This window comes from Cariama cristata, unplaced genomic scaffold, assembly GCF_000690535.1.
Source record: "Cariama cristata isolate BGI_N322 unplaced genomic scaffold, ASM69053v1 scaffold5160, whole genome shotgun sequence".
Lineage (NCBI taxonomy): Eukaryota > Metazoa > Chordata > Aves > Cariamiformes > Cariamidae > Cariama > Cariama cristata.
This window is the reverse complement of record NW_009596276.1, coordinates 71,308-88,469: the sequence shown is the minus strand read 5'-3', so window position 1 is coordinate 88,469 and position 17,162 is coordinate 71,308. Positions and strand designations below refer to the sequence as shown.

General features: G+C 40.1%; 1 protein-coding gene across 1 annotated transcript in view; it reads right to left on the bottom strand.

Annotated features, from left to right (window-relative positions):
- Window positions 1–17,162, bottom strand: part of CUBN (cubilin (intrinsic factor-cobalamin receptor)) — a gene marked incomplete at its 3' end in the record, with an annotated part of 65,599 nt that overhangs the window by 15,327 nt on the left and 33,110 nt on the right. Inside the window, 5 exon segments of the mRNA XM_009705237.1 lie at window positions 7,705–7,892; window positions 10,422–10,578; window positions 11,234–11,415; window positions 11,943–12,103; window positions 14,081–14,267. Of these exon segments, the coding sequence (XP_009703539.1) occupies window positions 7,705–7,892; window positions 10,422–10,578; window positions 11,234–11,415; window positions 11,943–12,103; window positions 14,081–14,267 (875 nt within the window).

Here is a 17,162-nt window from a genome sequence, read left to right as displayed (position 1 = left end):
TTTTATTCCATAGAACAATGGAGTTTGACACTGTGCATCGCTAGACATATAGGCACACTGGTTAATCTTGCTGGGATTTATCTAGCATATGGAAATCTATAAATTTCTAGTTTTTTAATAGTAAGAGTTGTATCTGAGTCTATGTTTTGTGTCATAACGTGAGTCTGAAATACTCAGAGCCCTTTGAAAGTTTCAGGCAAAGTTAAATTTCACATTGGACTGCAGTGATATTTTTTTAAAAGAATTTTTCATCTCTTACATTACCACTTACCACCTTTTCAAAGAAAACAAGAATTTCTGACTACAGGCAAATCTGCTCGTTCCTGTCTTTCTAGGAAAGGTTTATTTCAGCAAATGATATAAAAATAATAATCTTCTTTAGCAAGGCTCTGGATTTATTATAAGAATGTAAGAAATACAGGGTGTACCTTTGGATGAAATTTTAAAATTGTTTTAGATATAGGAGTAGGAAATGACTGCTGTTTAAGAAAGGAATGCCTAGGAGACATCCACCTAGTTGATTAACACCAAGACCTGCGCTCAAAACTTTATTTGTTCAGCATGATATTTTAAATCCCCAAGCCTGTGTTAGGAGAGCACCTCCACCGAATTGCCATGCTGTCTGGATGGAGACGGTTTCAGCCACTTGCAACGGGGCAGTCCTGAAGTCTCACCCATGCACACTGGACAGAGCAGGCTGAGCTGAAAGCATGGCAGTCCTGTGCAGGAGCACGTCTGAAAAGCCTGCCTTTCTGCTAACCACTGTGGGTGCTTTGACCTCAAATCATGGCTCCACTGCCTAGGGCAAACCCAGGCTGCCCCGGTGTCCTGTTTCTGACCCTGTGCCTCTCCCTGAGCTATAGGTACAGGTTTGCTGTCATGGCCAGCATCCAAACGGGTCCCTGAATTCTGTCTCCTGCCTTTGCTGACCAAGGGTCTGCTTGGGGATCCGTGCCCTTCTGGCAGTGGGATCTCACATGCCTGGTCACAAGGCTGTGGCTATTTTGGTAAAGTGCCTGCTTTCCTCAATGCCTCAGAAATTAAGGCGGTTCCTCTGCAGCAAGAATCCACTCATGGTGGAGGGAGCGGGACTGCTTTTGAGCTTGGGATAACAATATTTACAAAGTTCTTCTTCAGCAGAAAGCTGCTACTGTGGGAAAAGCTTCTTAAAAAGAGATGGGACTGTGCCTAGGGACACAGCAATCAGGGGGGATGGAGAAGGCGTGCCTGCTCCAAAAAGCCCCGGCGGGTTTGAGCAGTTTGCAGTGCTGCTGGCTGGTGTGCAGGGCTGAGTGCTGCTCCTCACCTGCTTTGCCAGCCCAGATGAACTGAACTGCCAGTGCCAGCAACATCACACTGACAACATCAGAGGCCAGAGAGGGCAGGATCCCCTCTGGGAATCCCCCCATTTGAGAAAATTTGTGTCATGAATAACTGTGGCAACTGAAGCAGGCTGCAACTTGGTCTCAGCAAATGAACATGGGAGAAAAGGGAAATATTCCTGCCTCTTAGGCTTTCGGGAAAGCAAAACTGCCTGCTCATGGGAACAACTGGGAGGGGAGCAACAAGACCTTCCTCAAAGTCTGAGGTGGTTTTCCCTGAGTCATCTGGGGGCTTCCCTTTGATGAGGAGAAGCTTTGACCAATTCAGATGGGGTGTCTCCAGCTACCATGTAGTTTCATATTGTGATGCCTGTGCTAGTGGGAGAAGCCACTTCATTGCACAGACAGTCTCACAGACATTGGCCAGGCTTTGTTGCAAAATTTGGAATACAGAAGAAGAACAGAGGAGAGAAGAATCCAGCTGCAACTAGATGAGTCCCAAATGCCCTTTCCCCAGTAAGGGGTATCCACACTACTGTCATATGGTAGTATTTCACAGTCACTTCATTGTACAGTGCTTTTTCCTGAAGGTACAGGCAAAGTCACATTGCTCTGAGCTGGCTGGGTGTGGAAATGCTGAGTCCATGAAGATCTGACTCATTTTGTGAGTCCAAGAGCAGAGTCTGTGCTGGCTTGACTTGTGCTTCTTGTCATCTGAGGTGGCTGTAGGCACCATGCAACAATTTCATCATTGACAAATTTAGCTGTCTTGAGGGGTGGGGTTTTTTGTGTGCATTTGTAAGTCTGCTTCTAAGTAACCTTTCAAACAGCAAAGCCAAAGTGTACTTTGATTCTGGCAATGCAGGCAATTGGAAAAACAAAAATCTGAGACCCTGAGCCAGTCCTGTCTAGGGTGGGCAGCTTTTTGGCTCGACACTCTGCTTCTGAGTATCCAGATCTCTCACTGAAAATCAGTGCAAGGGCTAAGATTTCCTTGTGTACCAATGGTGAGGCCTGCCACGGAAACCCAAGGAGAATTGTCGCTTTTATCCTTACAGTCTTACACTGAAGGACTTGTTGTGGAGGCCCATAAACCTCTAAAGAAATTCAGGGATGGGCTGGCGTGCTGCCAGCTCACATGCTAATACGTTAATGGATACCACTGCAGTCTGGCGAGCAGGCTGTAATTTGATGTCTGTGTGCAGAACCTGAGTGGGTATATTTAATATATCATCTGCTTCCCCAGGGTGATGTACTACCAGTGACATTTTGTAAATCAATGCATGGCCATAAGCAAAGCCATTCTCTGTGCTTGGAGAATTCCTGCAGCACTTTACAAAGACACACTCATAAATAAAATGTAATAATGTTAATCTCCTAATATGGTTTAAGCATATTTACTAATTACAATTACAAAATGGAGTAAAACTAGAAATGGGGTAAGCTGGGGTTTTTTTCTGTAAGCTAATAAAAAAAGAGGATGACCAACTGAGTGCAAGCGACAATTATCTAATGCCGTATTCCCAGATGGAGAAAAAGGATATTATGGCACATCCCTGGAATGCTACTGTGGTTTAAAAAAGAAAAAAAGGGACATATCATTTTACCACCAGAAGGAAATGAAACAGTTCTCAGGAACAGATGCCATATTAATTACTGTACTCATTTGATAATATTCCACATATAAGGGAGCAATGGTATTTTAACCACTCTGAGCCTAATTGCTGAAAGAGTCTGGACTACTTAAGTACATTGGCAGTAAGCAAGCAAGGAAGTGCTTTATTCGAAAGAGGAACTCTGTCCTGCCGGGCAGCAGAAGGAAGGCTACTGTTGTCATCAGACAGTCATTTGCCCTCATAAGATGTTCTTTTGCATTAACCCAATGATAATTCCATCCTTGCTGCTAGACTAACATGCTGCACAGACCAAAGGGGTGAAACTTGAACAGAGAGCTCTGAAACTTATCTTGCTGCATGACACAATTTTATTATCTGCTGATCAGGCTGGTGGCATCTTGCAAAAGGCTCGGCAAGGTCTTCCCTGTACTTATTAAAAGCAGATGCTAAACAGACTGGACTTCAAGGGACAGTTGTACTTTCTGAGCAGAAGAACATAGAGAGAGATTGTTACTGAAGGACACAAAGATTATTGGTTTTCAAACGATATTTTTCTTGGATAAGAAAGGAGTAAAATTCAGTCCTACTACAAGACTTTTCAGGGCAATAACATGACATTCTTCTTACTTATAAAATAGCTTTGCCTCTGTGGAGGTTATGTTCTGTCATACTAAATAAAGAGGTAATTAATCATTAAAGATGGGGAGTTAAATATATGCTTGCTCAGCTAATAACCTGGTGAATGCAGAGGAAGGAATGACATTTCTATGTCATTGTCTGCAATATCTCACTGGCTACAGCCTGATGACTCTTCTAGAAAGACTAATGTTAGTTTATTAAGCCAAGCCACAGCACACAATATAATTTAAAGATCATCCAATCTAATTACAGTTAGTGCAGCACCACTAGGAAATAGCCTGCTATTTGGTATGCCTTGTATCATATCATTGCCACTTCTGTACACGTCTATCAGAAGCAATTCACATCATATTCTTGAAACTTCACTGTAAAACTCCTTCCAAAAAGTCACACATCCTGTGAGCATTACTAGTAATGAGCCAACATCCTCTGACAGGCCATGAAACACTGCACGCTGCTCATTCATTGAAAGCGCTCATATGAGATTCATCCTAGAGACTGACATTATAAAAACCTGCAGTTTTGCCTCCCTCCCACACTGCCCCTTCTCAATTTCTGGCAGCTATGCATAGAGGCAGAAAATTGCCACCAAGCCAAAAGAACAGGGCTTTTTACTTCCTGCTTGACGTGGGTATAAATAGTTGTACATGCAGAAGCAGTGGAGATGCAGGCCCTGCCCAGGCCAGACAAAGTCAGAGTCACTCAAGGCTCCCTGTGGAGAGAGAATGCTGCTCACCATGAGTAACACCAGGCAGCTGCTGCAAACGGCGGTCTGGCTCACAAGAAGCATCCCATGATCAAAGGAGAAAGGGAAATAGGTAACGCAATACATGGCTGACTTCTCATTGTACAGCTGTGACTACATTTCAGTCTGGGATAGCCAAGCACTGTACTTGCACTTACTTGTACTCTTTGGACATCTGACTATCTTTTTCCTTGTCCTGTATTTGAAACAGTTATTTTCTCTAAGTTACGATAGCATCTTTGGTAACTGAAGACCACTAAGAATACCTGCGTGTAGAAACTTTTGGTTTTGTCATTATTCTACATATTTAATTTCTGACTCATACGTGAACTGAGCCAGGGAGCAAATAGCAAATTAATATATTCTGTGTATAATAGACTGAATTAATCATGAGGCAAAATGCTCTTCTTGTACACTACATGGGGGTTTGGGTCAGAAGTGTCAGTCATAATTAAACACAAAGCTGAAGAACAGACCCTTTTCCAGTATGGAGACTGGGACCAAAACCTCAGCATCCAGCGGGTCAGGTCCAGTAGTACTGAGGAACACACCTTGCCCGGTCTAGCTGTCCCCACCCCACCAAGCACCATTGTTTTCTCCTTCAGAATTCAGAAAGATTTCCAAAAAAGCAGAGCTTTAGTTTGAGATATTTGCAATGTCATAAACATATGTCCACATGCATTAAATCTGTTTCTCCAACTGACTTCTTTTAAAAGCAGCTCTCCTATTCTTTTGTTTTTGTAACTGCCATTTCTTGATTGTACTCTGCTCAGGCAGGTCAGCTCTCTGCCATAACAGCTCTGGAACATTTAATCTTGTCCTTCTCCATCACATATCACTTTCCCTTACTCCCTCTACCACCACAACTGTGATCATCACCTAATCCAACCTAACAGCTGACTCTTGTCCTTCCCATCTCCAGCCTCCCAGCAAGTAGCAGCAAATATTGTCATCAAGCCTCTCATCTGCTAGCAGCCACAGAGCACCAGGCTGCTACTGTCAGGGCTGCCACAGACCTAAGAAGACAAGTAGGGTGTTGCTGCCTGCTGCAAGGGGCTGAGGTAGGAGAGCTGCTGCCACCAAACCCAAAAGGAGATGGGAAAAGGGGCACCTACAAGCTCTTGAGGAAAAAGAGCACCTGATCAGCACCAGTAGCCACTCTGGCTTGTGAATGCATCTACATGGAAACAGTCTGAGCAGCAGCTTCCCACTTCCTCCAAGAAAATGCTGAAGGGCTCTGGCACATGGTCCATGCACCACCCACTTGGACTGCAGTGAACAGGATTACACCTCTATTTTCCCGGTGTTATACTCAGCCAGGGCATCAGAGCTTTCCCCTTTTAGGCCTCTTTGCAATAAAAGAATCTCAAAACTAGCATGTGGCAGAAAAGTAATTTATCTTAGCTGAACAGCTATGAGTCATTTGTTTGGTTTTTTTTATTAACCTTTTTTCCAATTTGCAGTGGTGTCAGACTCCACGCGGATTTCAGACAGAAAAGTCCCAAATATCTGGAGTATGCTTAGAAAGTGAACTGCACACTTGTTCCAGATGATTCTCCCTCTCGTGTACACCACAGAACACTCACAGCCTTGCCAACATGTTCCCCTTTCGCAAGACACAGGGTGGGAGCAAACACTATTCAGTTCCCTGGTTGGTCCAACCTTGTTCTTCTTTTTACACTATGGCACATATTTGTGCAGCATGCAACAAGCAAATGAGAACATCTTTTCCAAGTGGCATTTCTTAATGGCATTTGGAGAAAGATTTGTAAGTAATGTCACATGAATTGCAAATTAAAGTCTCCTTAAGACACTTCCATGACTCTCTTTTTCCGTTGCATTTTCCTCTTTATACCTCTTTCAGTCTGTATTTTCTTTGATTTGAAGCACCGAAAAATTGTTAAAACAAAGAGTGCAAGTACTTTTCTGCTCCCTGTCTCCTCACTCCCTCCAACATATTTTATTTCTGTTCTTTTAAGTGCTTTGGATCAGGTCATTGCCTCTGGCACTATTCCTCCAGCCTTGACTTACATCTAGAATAACGTCTTCTGGCATGTCTCTTGCTCCTCACTGGCTGGCTACTGTGTGCAGGGCTGCCGCTTTTCATGGATCAAGGGCTCAGGCATCTTGAGACTAGTGCTGGCCTCTCTTCTTGGCTCCAATGTTTCCTTTTCAGCCTCCTCACAAAAACGAACTAAGGTTTAATAGTTAGTTCTCAATACAGTGCTCCCTTGTTTATTCACATGTCTATTCTTTCTTTCTATTCCTGGCTACAAAGAAAAGAAAGTTGGAATAACACCACTTTTGCCAGTTTATTACCAATTTGAGCTGTGAAAGCTGGCATAGTGAGGAGGCAGAGGGAGCGAGGGAGGACATGTAGAGGGAACAGATTAGCCCATCACTAGGCCTGTTGCTGGACCTTCTGCAAGACCCCAGTGTAAATAAGTATCCCCAGAAATGTGGGCACTATTCCTTAGCCCTCTCCTTGGCTGAAAGTAGTCTTCTCTAACACTTTTCTAAATTTCAATTCCTCTTGTGCAAAACCTAAATAGAGCACAGGGGCTATGTGCTGGCATCCTGTACAAGGGTAAGATTTGAAGGATAGATTAGTTCAGCAAAACAGCGAAATTGTAGGCAGGAGATTATAATCCTCACTATAGCAGTGATCATGACTACACTGTGCTTCCCACAGTATGAAGTACAAAACTGAGAGAAAATGTATTTTCAGTTGTCCTAGAAAAATTTTTGAGGAAATGAAAATAAAGGGTACTTGGCTTTAAACTGACTGGATGGTTTTATTTGGCTAAAAAATTCTCATTTTGTTGGTGGGTAAATTCATGTTTTTTCAGTCCCTTTAAAGAAGCAGATTAATTATGAAAAGAAACTACAAACAGAAGACACAGCAGCCCTCCCTTTAAAAATGTAGAAATAACACATTTTAAAGTTTTTGAATGTTCCCCATTCCTCAGACAAAAACAAGAGGAAAATAATTTGGCTCATTGGCTTTTTGCAATCAATTTACTAATCTCAGGATTTCTTCTTTACCTGAAGCTGGACTCATGACATCTCACTTCATCCATAAAAGCCAATGCATCTAATCTAAGGCGGTAGCTAGACTCTCTGTAGCAAATCTAGGCACCTGCAAAGTGATTCATCCTCCCTGTTGCAGACACCTGTCTGAAGGTAGGATGAAGTGCTCTCTGGCAACGCTTCACTCCCTACTGATCACAGAGGAAATAGGGACAAATCATTTGGACTTAACACTTGAGTTTTAACAGCTAAATTTAGATAAGATAAATTTCCCCTCATTCTTCTGTATCCTTATTTTTTTCTTTATTGGCAAAGAACTGATTTTTCTTGTTTCTAGAATATGGGTACATACCTTCAAGAAGTCACGGTCACAGTCAGATCCATCTTCTACATCAAAGGCTGTGAAGCTATAGTTGAGTGTGTTCCCCTTTGTAGCTTGGATGGTCCAGTCACAGTGCTCATTTAATGGGTAATTATTTGGATAATTTAAACTTTCCAATATGCCGTGGCTACGGTTGACAGTCAGTACTTCCTGGCAAACTGAAAAAAAAGTGTTAATAAATTATATTTGTGCAGTGCTTATTAATCCAGTATCTCAAAAAATTACTAATTGAAGTTACTGATAGCATTACAAGGTGAGAAATATTTTTATTCACAGATTAGAGAACTCCACAGAAAGAGAATTGTGACCTATTGAAGAATATAATGCATATGTTGCAAAGAAAATCTAGACTTTTCAAACTTGAATCATTCAGCTCTATTATGTCCTTTTTTCCTGACACTTGCAGACTCATCAGTATACATAGTATGTATATTTTCTGGAAGTTTTCTTTAATTCTAAATACATAATTATTCCAGAAACATGGTTACTTTTTTCCTTTTTTTTTTTAAACCTAATAATAGAAATTTGCTCTGTCATTTGAAACAACTTGGGAAAGGGTGCTCAACAAAGATAAATTAATGGATTAAAGTGGTTTATTTCAGCAAACTGGAAAAAAATTATAATCCCTGGCTAAAACAACAAATGGAAAGTACACTACTTGTATTGGATTTTCTAGCTCCAGGAACCGGAAATGATTATGAAATTCTTTGAAAAGGAGCCATGATTTTCCTTGTGAGTCATCCAGTAGCATCCTATCATAAGAACTAGACACTCACCTGGAATAATGAGAGCTTTCCTTGAAGAGAGAGAAAATGAAAAAGAAACTAGATAAAGAGTGAAATTACAATTATGGCATTAGGTTCACTGATTCTCATCTTCCTGTATCCACCTTTCACTAAAGACAGAAAATATCAATGAGGGCAATCCCTCGCCTGGAGACAGCATACCATGTGCATCAGGAGCAGACCACTGTAATGCACAGAGAAGTGTGCAGGAGGTGGGGAGCGGGACAGGCTGTTTGCTTTGTACAGCAAATCTGCAGTGTTTGAAGAGCAGAAATAGCTGAGACTCACTTGCAAAACTCTTCTATTTTCTGTCACTAGGGATAATATACCTAGTTTCTGCAAAATTGTTTTATTCTTTCCAAACAATTTACAGAGCAGCAAGGTGTGTGTTTTTAGGACTTCAAAATGTTCAGGATACAGCTGAAGGTCAGAGTCAGGTGGAGTGGACCTTGTCTGCAAAGGTACACTGAAGCATATAACTGTTTGAAAGGACGGGATGAAGAGCACAAAATGGATTTTGAAGAATGCAAGATGGATAAAAGCTGCTACGCCCTGCCAACAGGATTTTATTAGAAACATATCAAATACAAAGGTGCCTTTGAATGTTCACTTGATACTGTGTTTTCCTTTGCAATGTTTTCCAATTCATCATTACATTTCTTTCACGTACACATAAATGCATCTGGCATCTAATCATCCTTATTTTCTACCACTACTTCCTACATAATTTTAGCTTTTGGGCAAGCCATTGAAAGCTTTCTCTGATGCATCTTCAGGAATTAAATATGAATGTAAAATGTAGATCACATTATCTGATAGCTCAGGTTCTACACCTAAGTGCTTTGAAAGTGCTCTTTCTGTTTAATTAATGAAAGGGAGGGGAACCCTTTTCTAATATATCTTCTTGACTTAGACTTGACTTGAAAAGTACATGGTAGATGAATCTGTGATATCTTTAAGAAATGAGGACTCAGAGCTCCCTCACTCTACTAATTATTGCATGCGCCATGTGTGGATGAATAGCTTTGTTTTTTTCATAATCCATTTACTATTGTTGAAACCTAAGACAACTTAATGTGTATAAACCTACAGCAATCCTTATCATTTGGGCATCTCATATTTAGGGTACACAAAGATGCTTGCAAATCATTTCCTAAGTGGTGAAATTCTGTATCTTCCAACGTGCATTTAACTATATATGCTAGAGTGTATAAGGAGAAAAGTAAACACCAGGATGATATTCAAGGTTATGACTGGGAACAAATAATTTTAATTTGTCATATATCTTCTTGGATTTTTCTCCAAATCTTATTATTCTGATATTTCTGTGGTAGAACTATTTTACAAAAACGTGTTTGCAAGAAAAATGTGACCCTTACCATAAGATATAAAAAATGAAACTTTTTGAAGGTAAGCTATATGATCCTAAGCACCCACAATGATCCAGGATGGCTGAGGGTAACTCGCTTATCCTTTGTCATCCTGACTCACAAGCAGCTAGAAGAGCAGAGAAGCTTGTTCTATCTGCTTCCTCTGTTAAAAAGTCAGGAGACTGGGTGAGCAGAAGAGCAAGAACAGTCCAATCTACCTTGTTAGGGACTTCCAGCACTTGTTTTTCTGAGTACATCTGGAGTGGTAAGTGCCACTGGTGCAGGTAATAGAAGTAGAGCCACCTCATCAGCTTTCTTCTAGGGAGGAGGTAATCTCCATCACAGGTAGATGGGCAGATAATTTTTAGCTCTCTGTGTTCCATGACTGTAGCAGACTAGAGAATCTGGGTCAATAATATGCTCTATGCATTGCCCTCTGCTCACAAATAGGTAAGATCATGCACTGCAAGAAGCAGTTTCAGGAACAAGCAGAACTGTCGAAACATGTTCTTCTCATCTTTTACTTACTTACCCTGTTTGTATTTGGCTAAAAATCCTCCACCTTGCATGCTGCTATCTGTCCTTAGTTTTACATACATGCTGTCTCCACTGGAATGGATGAGTTGTGGTATCCGATTCCCACAAAATTTACCTAGCTGTTTAGCATTACTGCTGTTGCCATCATACACCTTCAAAAGAAAAAAAAATTTTATAAAGCTGATGGCATTACAAATCCAAGTAATTTCCCCCTGACAAATGTCTGCTTAGGGAATTGTTACTGGGTATATAAGAGGTTAAATTCTATTTCTGCTCAGAGGAAGCCTGACAGGCATTTCAGAAACAAGCAAATCCATGGAAAAACAGGAAGCCAGTAACCAAATACTGGTGGGTTTGAGGGGCTTATTCACGAAGAGGGGAAAACTGCACTCCATTTCAACTCTATTAAAAAAATTCCAATAATTTATGCAGCAATTCAAATATGCAATTTAGCTTTAACAATAGGGTTATTGACACTGTTCTGCTTTTTTCCTTGTCATTTACTAAGAAAGCATACTAAGGCCTTGGTCCAAAACACAGCAAATTTAAAAGATATAGACAGATTCTTGTTTCAGTGGCCTTTCTATCTAGACATAAATGCTTTTCTTACCAGCAGCTACAGAGACACTGCTGCCTTACCTCTCACTGCTCTGTGATATGAAGGTAGCATGTCAGCATGGAGCTTTCCTATTCTGGGTCTGTTCACTTACGAACATTTGAAGACCAGAGCCATGTGTTTTTCCTTGCCTATGTACTTGTCATACTCTCAGCTGCCTCCTATGGAGCAAAGTGTCACAGGGTACATACCGCAAGGTAATCCAAGGTGCACCTTGGGTGATACTCTAGATAGAACTGTTCAAACTGGATTTCAAATGGAGTTCCTCGACTTCCTCTGAGCAACCAATAGCACTCTGAATTGTGGTAATATGGCATAGGGTAGTTGGGAGACATGAAGATACCAGAAGCTGTTGTCAAAGTCCCACCACAACCTGAAAATGGCAGAGAAATCAAACTAACATTTAACACCTAGGAGAGTAGAGAATTAGACATGATATGTGAGATGCACACTACTGACCTCCCTCACATGCCCTGAACATCTTCAGTGACACCCCAGATATCTGCATCTGGCCAACAGTGTTGTAAGCAGAAGAGAGCCCATAGCACCTAGAAATATTAACTATCTAATTTGAAGAGTGCTCCTGATAGTTAGTCTTCAAATAGAAACCTCTCCATTAAATTCTTGGTTACTGCTTTCCAAAACATATGAGAAAGTTGATGCTACATTATAGCTAGGTAATCGTACACACTTCCCTGTGGAGAAAAGAAAGCCCAAGGATCAAGAAAGTTGTATCCTTCATCTTAACAACATGAATATATGTTGCTATATAATTAGCAGGCAGATTTTAGAAGATGGGAAGCAGAAAAGATGTGGAGGAAAAGGTGAGAAATTAAATATAAATGAAAGATCAAAAATGAGATGTATAAAATGGTTTTATACTTGATGTGGTCATTTTACCTGCTGATGTACCATCCCACTCTGCTGAAAATCCCTTTTCTGTGCCAAATATGTCACTTACAAACTTTATCCACAGCTTGTTACCATGAGAGATTATAACAGGAGGCAGGTCTGTACCACAGTATTTTCCAAGAGGAGGAGAAGATTCATAGCCTCCATCTCTAGAATGACAGAGAAGAAAAACCTTGGGTCAAAGAGGAAAACCATGAGAAATGTTAACAAACAAAAAATGTTGGGATACTTTCGGGCCTGGGAAAGACTAATCCTGGCTCTTCATCTTCCACAGCCATACAGCTACCAAATACTGGAGGAGTCTTGCTACTTTTAGTAAGAAGTCCTACCACAAGCACCTGCTTGCTGGTTATGTCCACTCTCTCATCTCAGCAGCCTGTCCAGAGTCTGTCAACACAATGACAGACTCAAGAACTGTCTCAAGCAGACTTTATGCTGCAGAGGCAGGACCTTCTCTGTATTCTACAAGGTGGCAGTCATTGGTGTAACCAAAGGTAATCTTCTAATTTGAAGAAATAAGAGTTTGCTCACTTCTCACTGTTTAGCCTGGCACAAACACAGATGAGCTGATCTATTAAAAAAAAGTGTGCGTTTGCCACCACACAAGTGGGAATCCATTTCTCAGAACTGATATGATGCATGTTCTGAAATATTTTCTTAGCCTTTGGAATTGTTTATACAACCAATTATTTCCTATTTTTAAATTAAGTAGTATTTCCAGTAATATTTTCTAATACTGTAATCAGGATGCACATCTAATGTTCTGTTTTGCCATCTGTACATGTCTCATGGGAACAAAAAAGATGGTGACAACCTGCTTATCAATTGCTTTCTAACCTTATCTTTAAGCACTTTCATATTACAAACACCCCACAGGTAATTAGGACAATAATAAACACATTTATATCTATATATGGGTGTGATCTTGGTATGATGCTTTTAAGAGGACAGTAATACTTTCAATTACATTTTCATAGGTTTGTACCTGCTTTTAAGAGAAATTTCTACTTAGATCTTGCCACTGTTTCCTTGTCATCCTCCCAGCTTAAACTGCTTGCTGCTGTCTCAGGTTACTGGCAGTTGAAGCACTGTGCCAGAACGCCCCTCACTTGCATCTCAGCCTCTGCAGCTGTGGTCAGATGAACAATTTTCTTAGTTGACTGAATGTAATTTATCAGAGGACACCTCAGGACAAGAAACCAGAGTGGTACCTCACCTAAGACTTATCTAGCTATGCCATTTAATGGTATCAGGTTTGATGAGACATTCTGGAAATCCAGTTATGGCAGCAGAAATGTGCTGAGTTGCTGCTGAGCTCTTCACAGTGACAACAGAGTTAGATTTATGCAAGAAACGAATGTTTTCAGTTCTCAAGGTGAAAAAAATTAAAAAAAAAGAACTGTTACAATTCAGGTCTACCTCAAATTAAGGTGTTGTTAAAATAAAGTTAGATCAAATTTAGTCTCAGATTGTTGTTCTAAATTGAAAAAATGAAACATTTTACTTAGAAAATTTTGAAAAAGCCTTTCAGGTTTTCATAACTTTCTCCAGTTTTTGTATACAGCTGATAACAACCAGCTAATTCAGCAGAAATTCAGAATCTCAATACTGTAACTTCAGCAAGCAGCTTTTTGTTTAGTTCTAAAAAAAAAAGGCACTACTTACTGACGAATAACCTATACAGAATATCTGGTATAATGTTGAGAAAGAGTTTTATCATGGTGCTCATTTAGGTAATGGCAAGTCATGGCATGCTCAGAGTGAAAAAACACACTGGTGTTCTGCAGACATTGTTCACCTAGAAAGCTGGCTCATGAGGACAAAAATGGGTGCACTGATGCTGCAAAGTACAAATCCCATACAGCCACACATGTACTTGGCACAGCTGTTTTATGAGCATGCATCCAACCTTCTTGCAAATATTACTTTCTTCTACCTGTCTCTGTTCTGTAAAATTTACTAGATGGGAGGAAGAAAAGGTAGCCTTTAAAGTTCTCTGGTAAGTCTTTTTCCCACATTGACAGCACAGGTGCATAGTTAAATTATAGCTTCTGAACATGCCTAAGTGGATTTGGACAACTTCCATGGCTATCGGTAATAAGGACAAGAGAAATAATTAGGCTTGCCTGATTTCTACATAATCCTCTGTACAACGTTTATTCCCTTCCAAGGTGAAGTTGGTGAAGCGCAGCACAATCTGTCTGTTTATTCCCACTGTGATGGTGTATATGCACTCTCTCCGGACAGGGTAGTTATTGGGATAGTTTGGAGATGTTAGCACACCAGTTTCAGTACTGTAGTTTTGTGAGCACACTTTAAAAAGAAAAGAAACAATAATTCATTTAATATGTATGCTACATTAACAGGAAATTTCTATCTCCATCAGAGAGAGGAGCAAACATCCTGTGCTCCTGTGCATTATAACTCTTCCTGGACACATCTTACTGCTGAATGTCATCACTATAAACTAAAACCAGAAACCAGCTTTTTCATGAGATTTCTTATATTTGTGTTAATTTGTTCAGCTTTTACCAGAACACTGTGTCTATAATAAATAGTAAGAGTAGTTCCAGCTGCCTAAGTTGGCTTTGACCTAAAACCCAGGTACGCAGAGAAAGGAAAGTGAAATGGATGTCTTGATCAACACAAAAGGTAGGATTCCTTTATTTCTGAAAAGCAGTGCTGGTGGAGACTGAATGCAGTCTCTAGCTACAAGGAGATGCTCTATTATTCTCAGGCATTCCCCACGATCAAACCTGGGAGATGGGGATTTTATATCTAAATTTCTTTTCCTATTTTCTGGGCCATAAGTGACAATCAGTAGGAAAATAGTGTAATATTTAGATTGAGAGGACAAAGCAGTTCTACTTCAGGTCTTATACTAAAATCAGCTCCATCAATTCTTCTGTGTGCACTGTAGAAGCATCTTGGTATTATGAGCTGGAAAGAAGAAAATAGTGTGGACTAATGCTGAGCCAGAACCTGAGCAATAATTAAGAAGAACCTCTTTTGAAAGCACAGACAAAAAGGCTAGGAATAAAAATATCTGCTATGCAATGGTACATGAGACTTATTTTGAAAGAACAATTGTTGTGTATTAGTTGATTACAGTCTAAGGTTTGTGATCTGGCTGCAAAAAGGGCAAGAAGAAATGTGATCCATGTCAGGTGTTTTCAGTCAAAACAAGGAAACTTGATGCCACTGCACAAGGTAATAATGGCATGTCACCTGCAAAAATGTGTATAACCATGGTCACTGATGTTCTGGAAATCAAACAAGAACAAGACAGAAGTCATGGAGATAGCAGGAAATTAGGAGATTAGTAGGCAAGAGATAATAGAAGAGCTTAATTTGTTTAGCTTAGCAAGGGCAGGAGAAAAAGAAAGATGTAAACACCAAGAACCATGAAGAAAAGAAAAATAGAACACACTGTCAATGACAGTACAAGCTCTTAAGTTAAAAACTGTCCATGAATACAGATACACAGAAATTAGGAGAAAGTTTCTATCAGGAAGTGAGTTTCTAGAGCAATCATCCAACCAACACAACAGATGCAGAAAGGGGAAAAAAGTCCACTGTTTTTTAAGATGTAGTTTGATTAATTTAATTAAGGGGCTCACATTATGCAGAGCTTGGCAAAAAAAAAGGGGGGGGAGGGGCATAAAATTGTGGGCTGGATTTGATGACCCTGGAGACACATTCTGGTCCTCCATTCCCTTGTTTAAGGTCCTACAGGTTGCAAATATAAGAAATGAAAGTAGATTTCTTAAATACTTTCTATCAAATAGGCAGGGTTAGGCTAATTCTCAATTGCAACTGAAAGAGCAAGTAAAATATTACGATTATACTCATTTAAGCTGGTTGCCACAGATCACTAAAATCTGTTTTCTAACACAGCACAGCTGCAGTGTAGTAACACTTGTGCTTAACACTTCAATATGCATAATAATTTAGGGGGAAGGGATGAAATTACGGTTCAGGCCCTGCATGTCTAAGGTTGCTCATTTCCATGTCTGTTCTCTATCCATTCTAACTACTAAAACACTTTTGCTTTTAATGGTGTCTTTTTTAATGGTGGGTTTTTTCATTCTTGGTCACCTGGAAGACCTCTGTTGAAAACGTTTTCAGTGGGATAAATATCCCCAAAGCTAGCTACCAGACTCCTGTTCCTAATTCATCACAAGGAGAACAAAGAAACATGACGCAGAAACCGGCCAATAATTTTCTGCCATTGGGTTGTACTTTGGTACTGACACGTCAAAAAGGTTTCATACACTAGTTTACCTAAAATCATGATCTATTAAAGTCTTTATCTAGAATTTTAGTAATTTGTGTGTTCCATCACAGATATGCTCTGATGTATGCATAAACCCATCAGGTTAGTCCTGGTCACCTTAAAAACCTTGTGCTGCTTTATGAATCCTTATAATGCCCTTGCTGTGCTGCCAGCTCCTGTGGTATTTCATGATATGTAGGGCTTATCATCAAACCCCAGATCCTTAAGTCATATGATTTCTTGCCTGCAGGGTTAGAAATCTGACTTAGAAATATGACCCAAGTCTTTCCTAACAGCTTACTACATAAAAAGCAATTAAAATTTAAAATTAATATGTGTGTATATTTATTAGGTTACTTATTTTTTAGTTACTATTTCCTCCTGATTTTGGAAGGGTAAGTGCCTGACTCATGCACTCTTAATGGTTAGAGCTGTTGCAGTACTGCCATTCCTTATTCACTCTGAGGTTGAGACCATGAATGCTAGCTGTCAGCCTGGAAAATATTGAAATTGACGTACTAGGCAAGGGCCCTTAGGGTAAAATTAGCAACACAGAAGCCAAAATATTTTTATCTTTACCTTAAAAGAACAATTTCCACAGAATTGTCCAGGTTCCCTCCCTCACTAAAGTTTGCTTTCTTGGGAGTAATGCATACAGAAACTCATATCCCAAGTGTGCTGTTTTAAACTGGATGCTGTATACTGCTCTACACTTCACAGAATAATTTTCTTCATGAGCTAAGGGGAATAAATACAGAAGGTGGAACAGTGACTGTCTTAGAAATGTCAGACTTCTGGCTACCATGAAATAAATCCAAATGTAGACAAAGCATAAGCTGCTATGAGGATCAGGAGACACATAAATGAACCTACATCTTTTGACAGCCAACTGTCTTCTGGTACCTGGATTTATTCATTGTGTTCTACTTTCA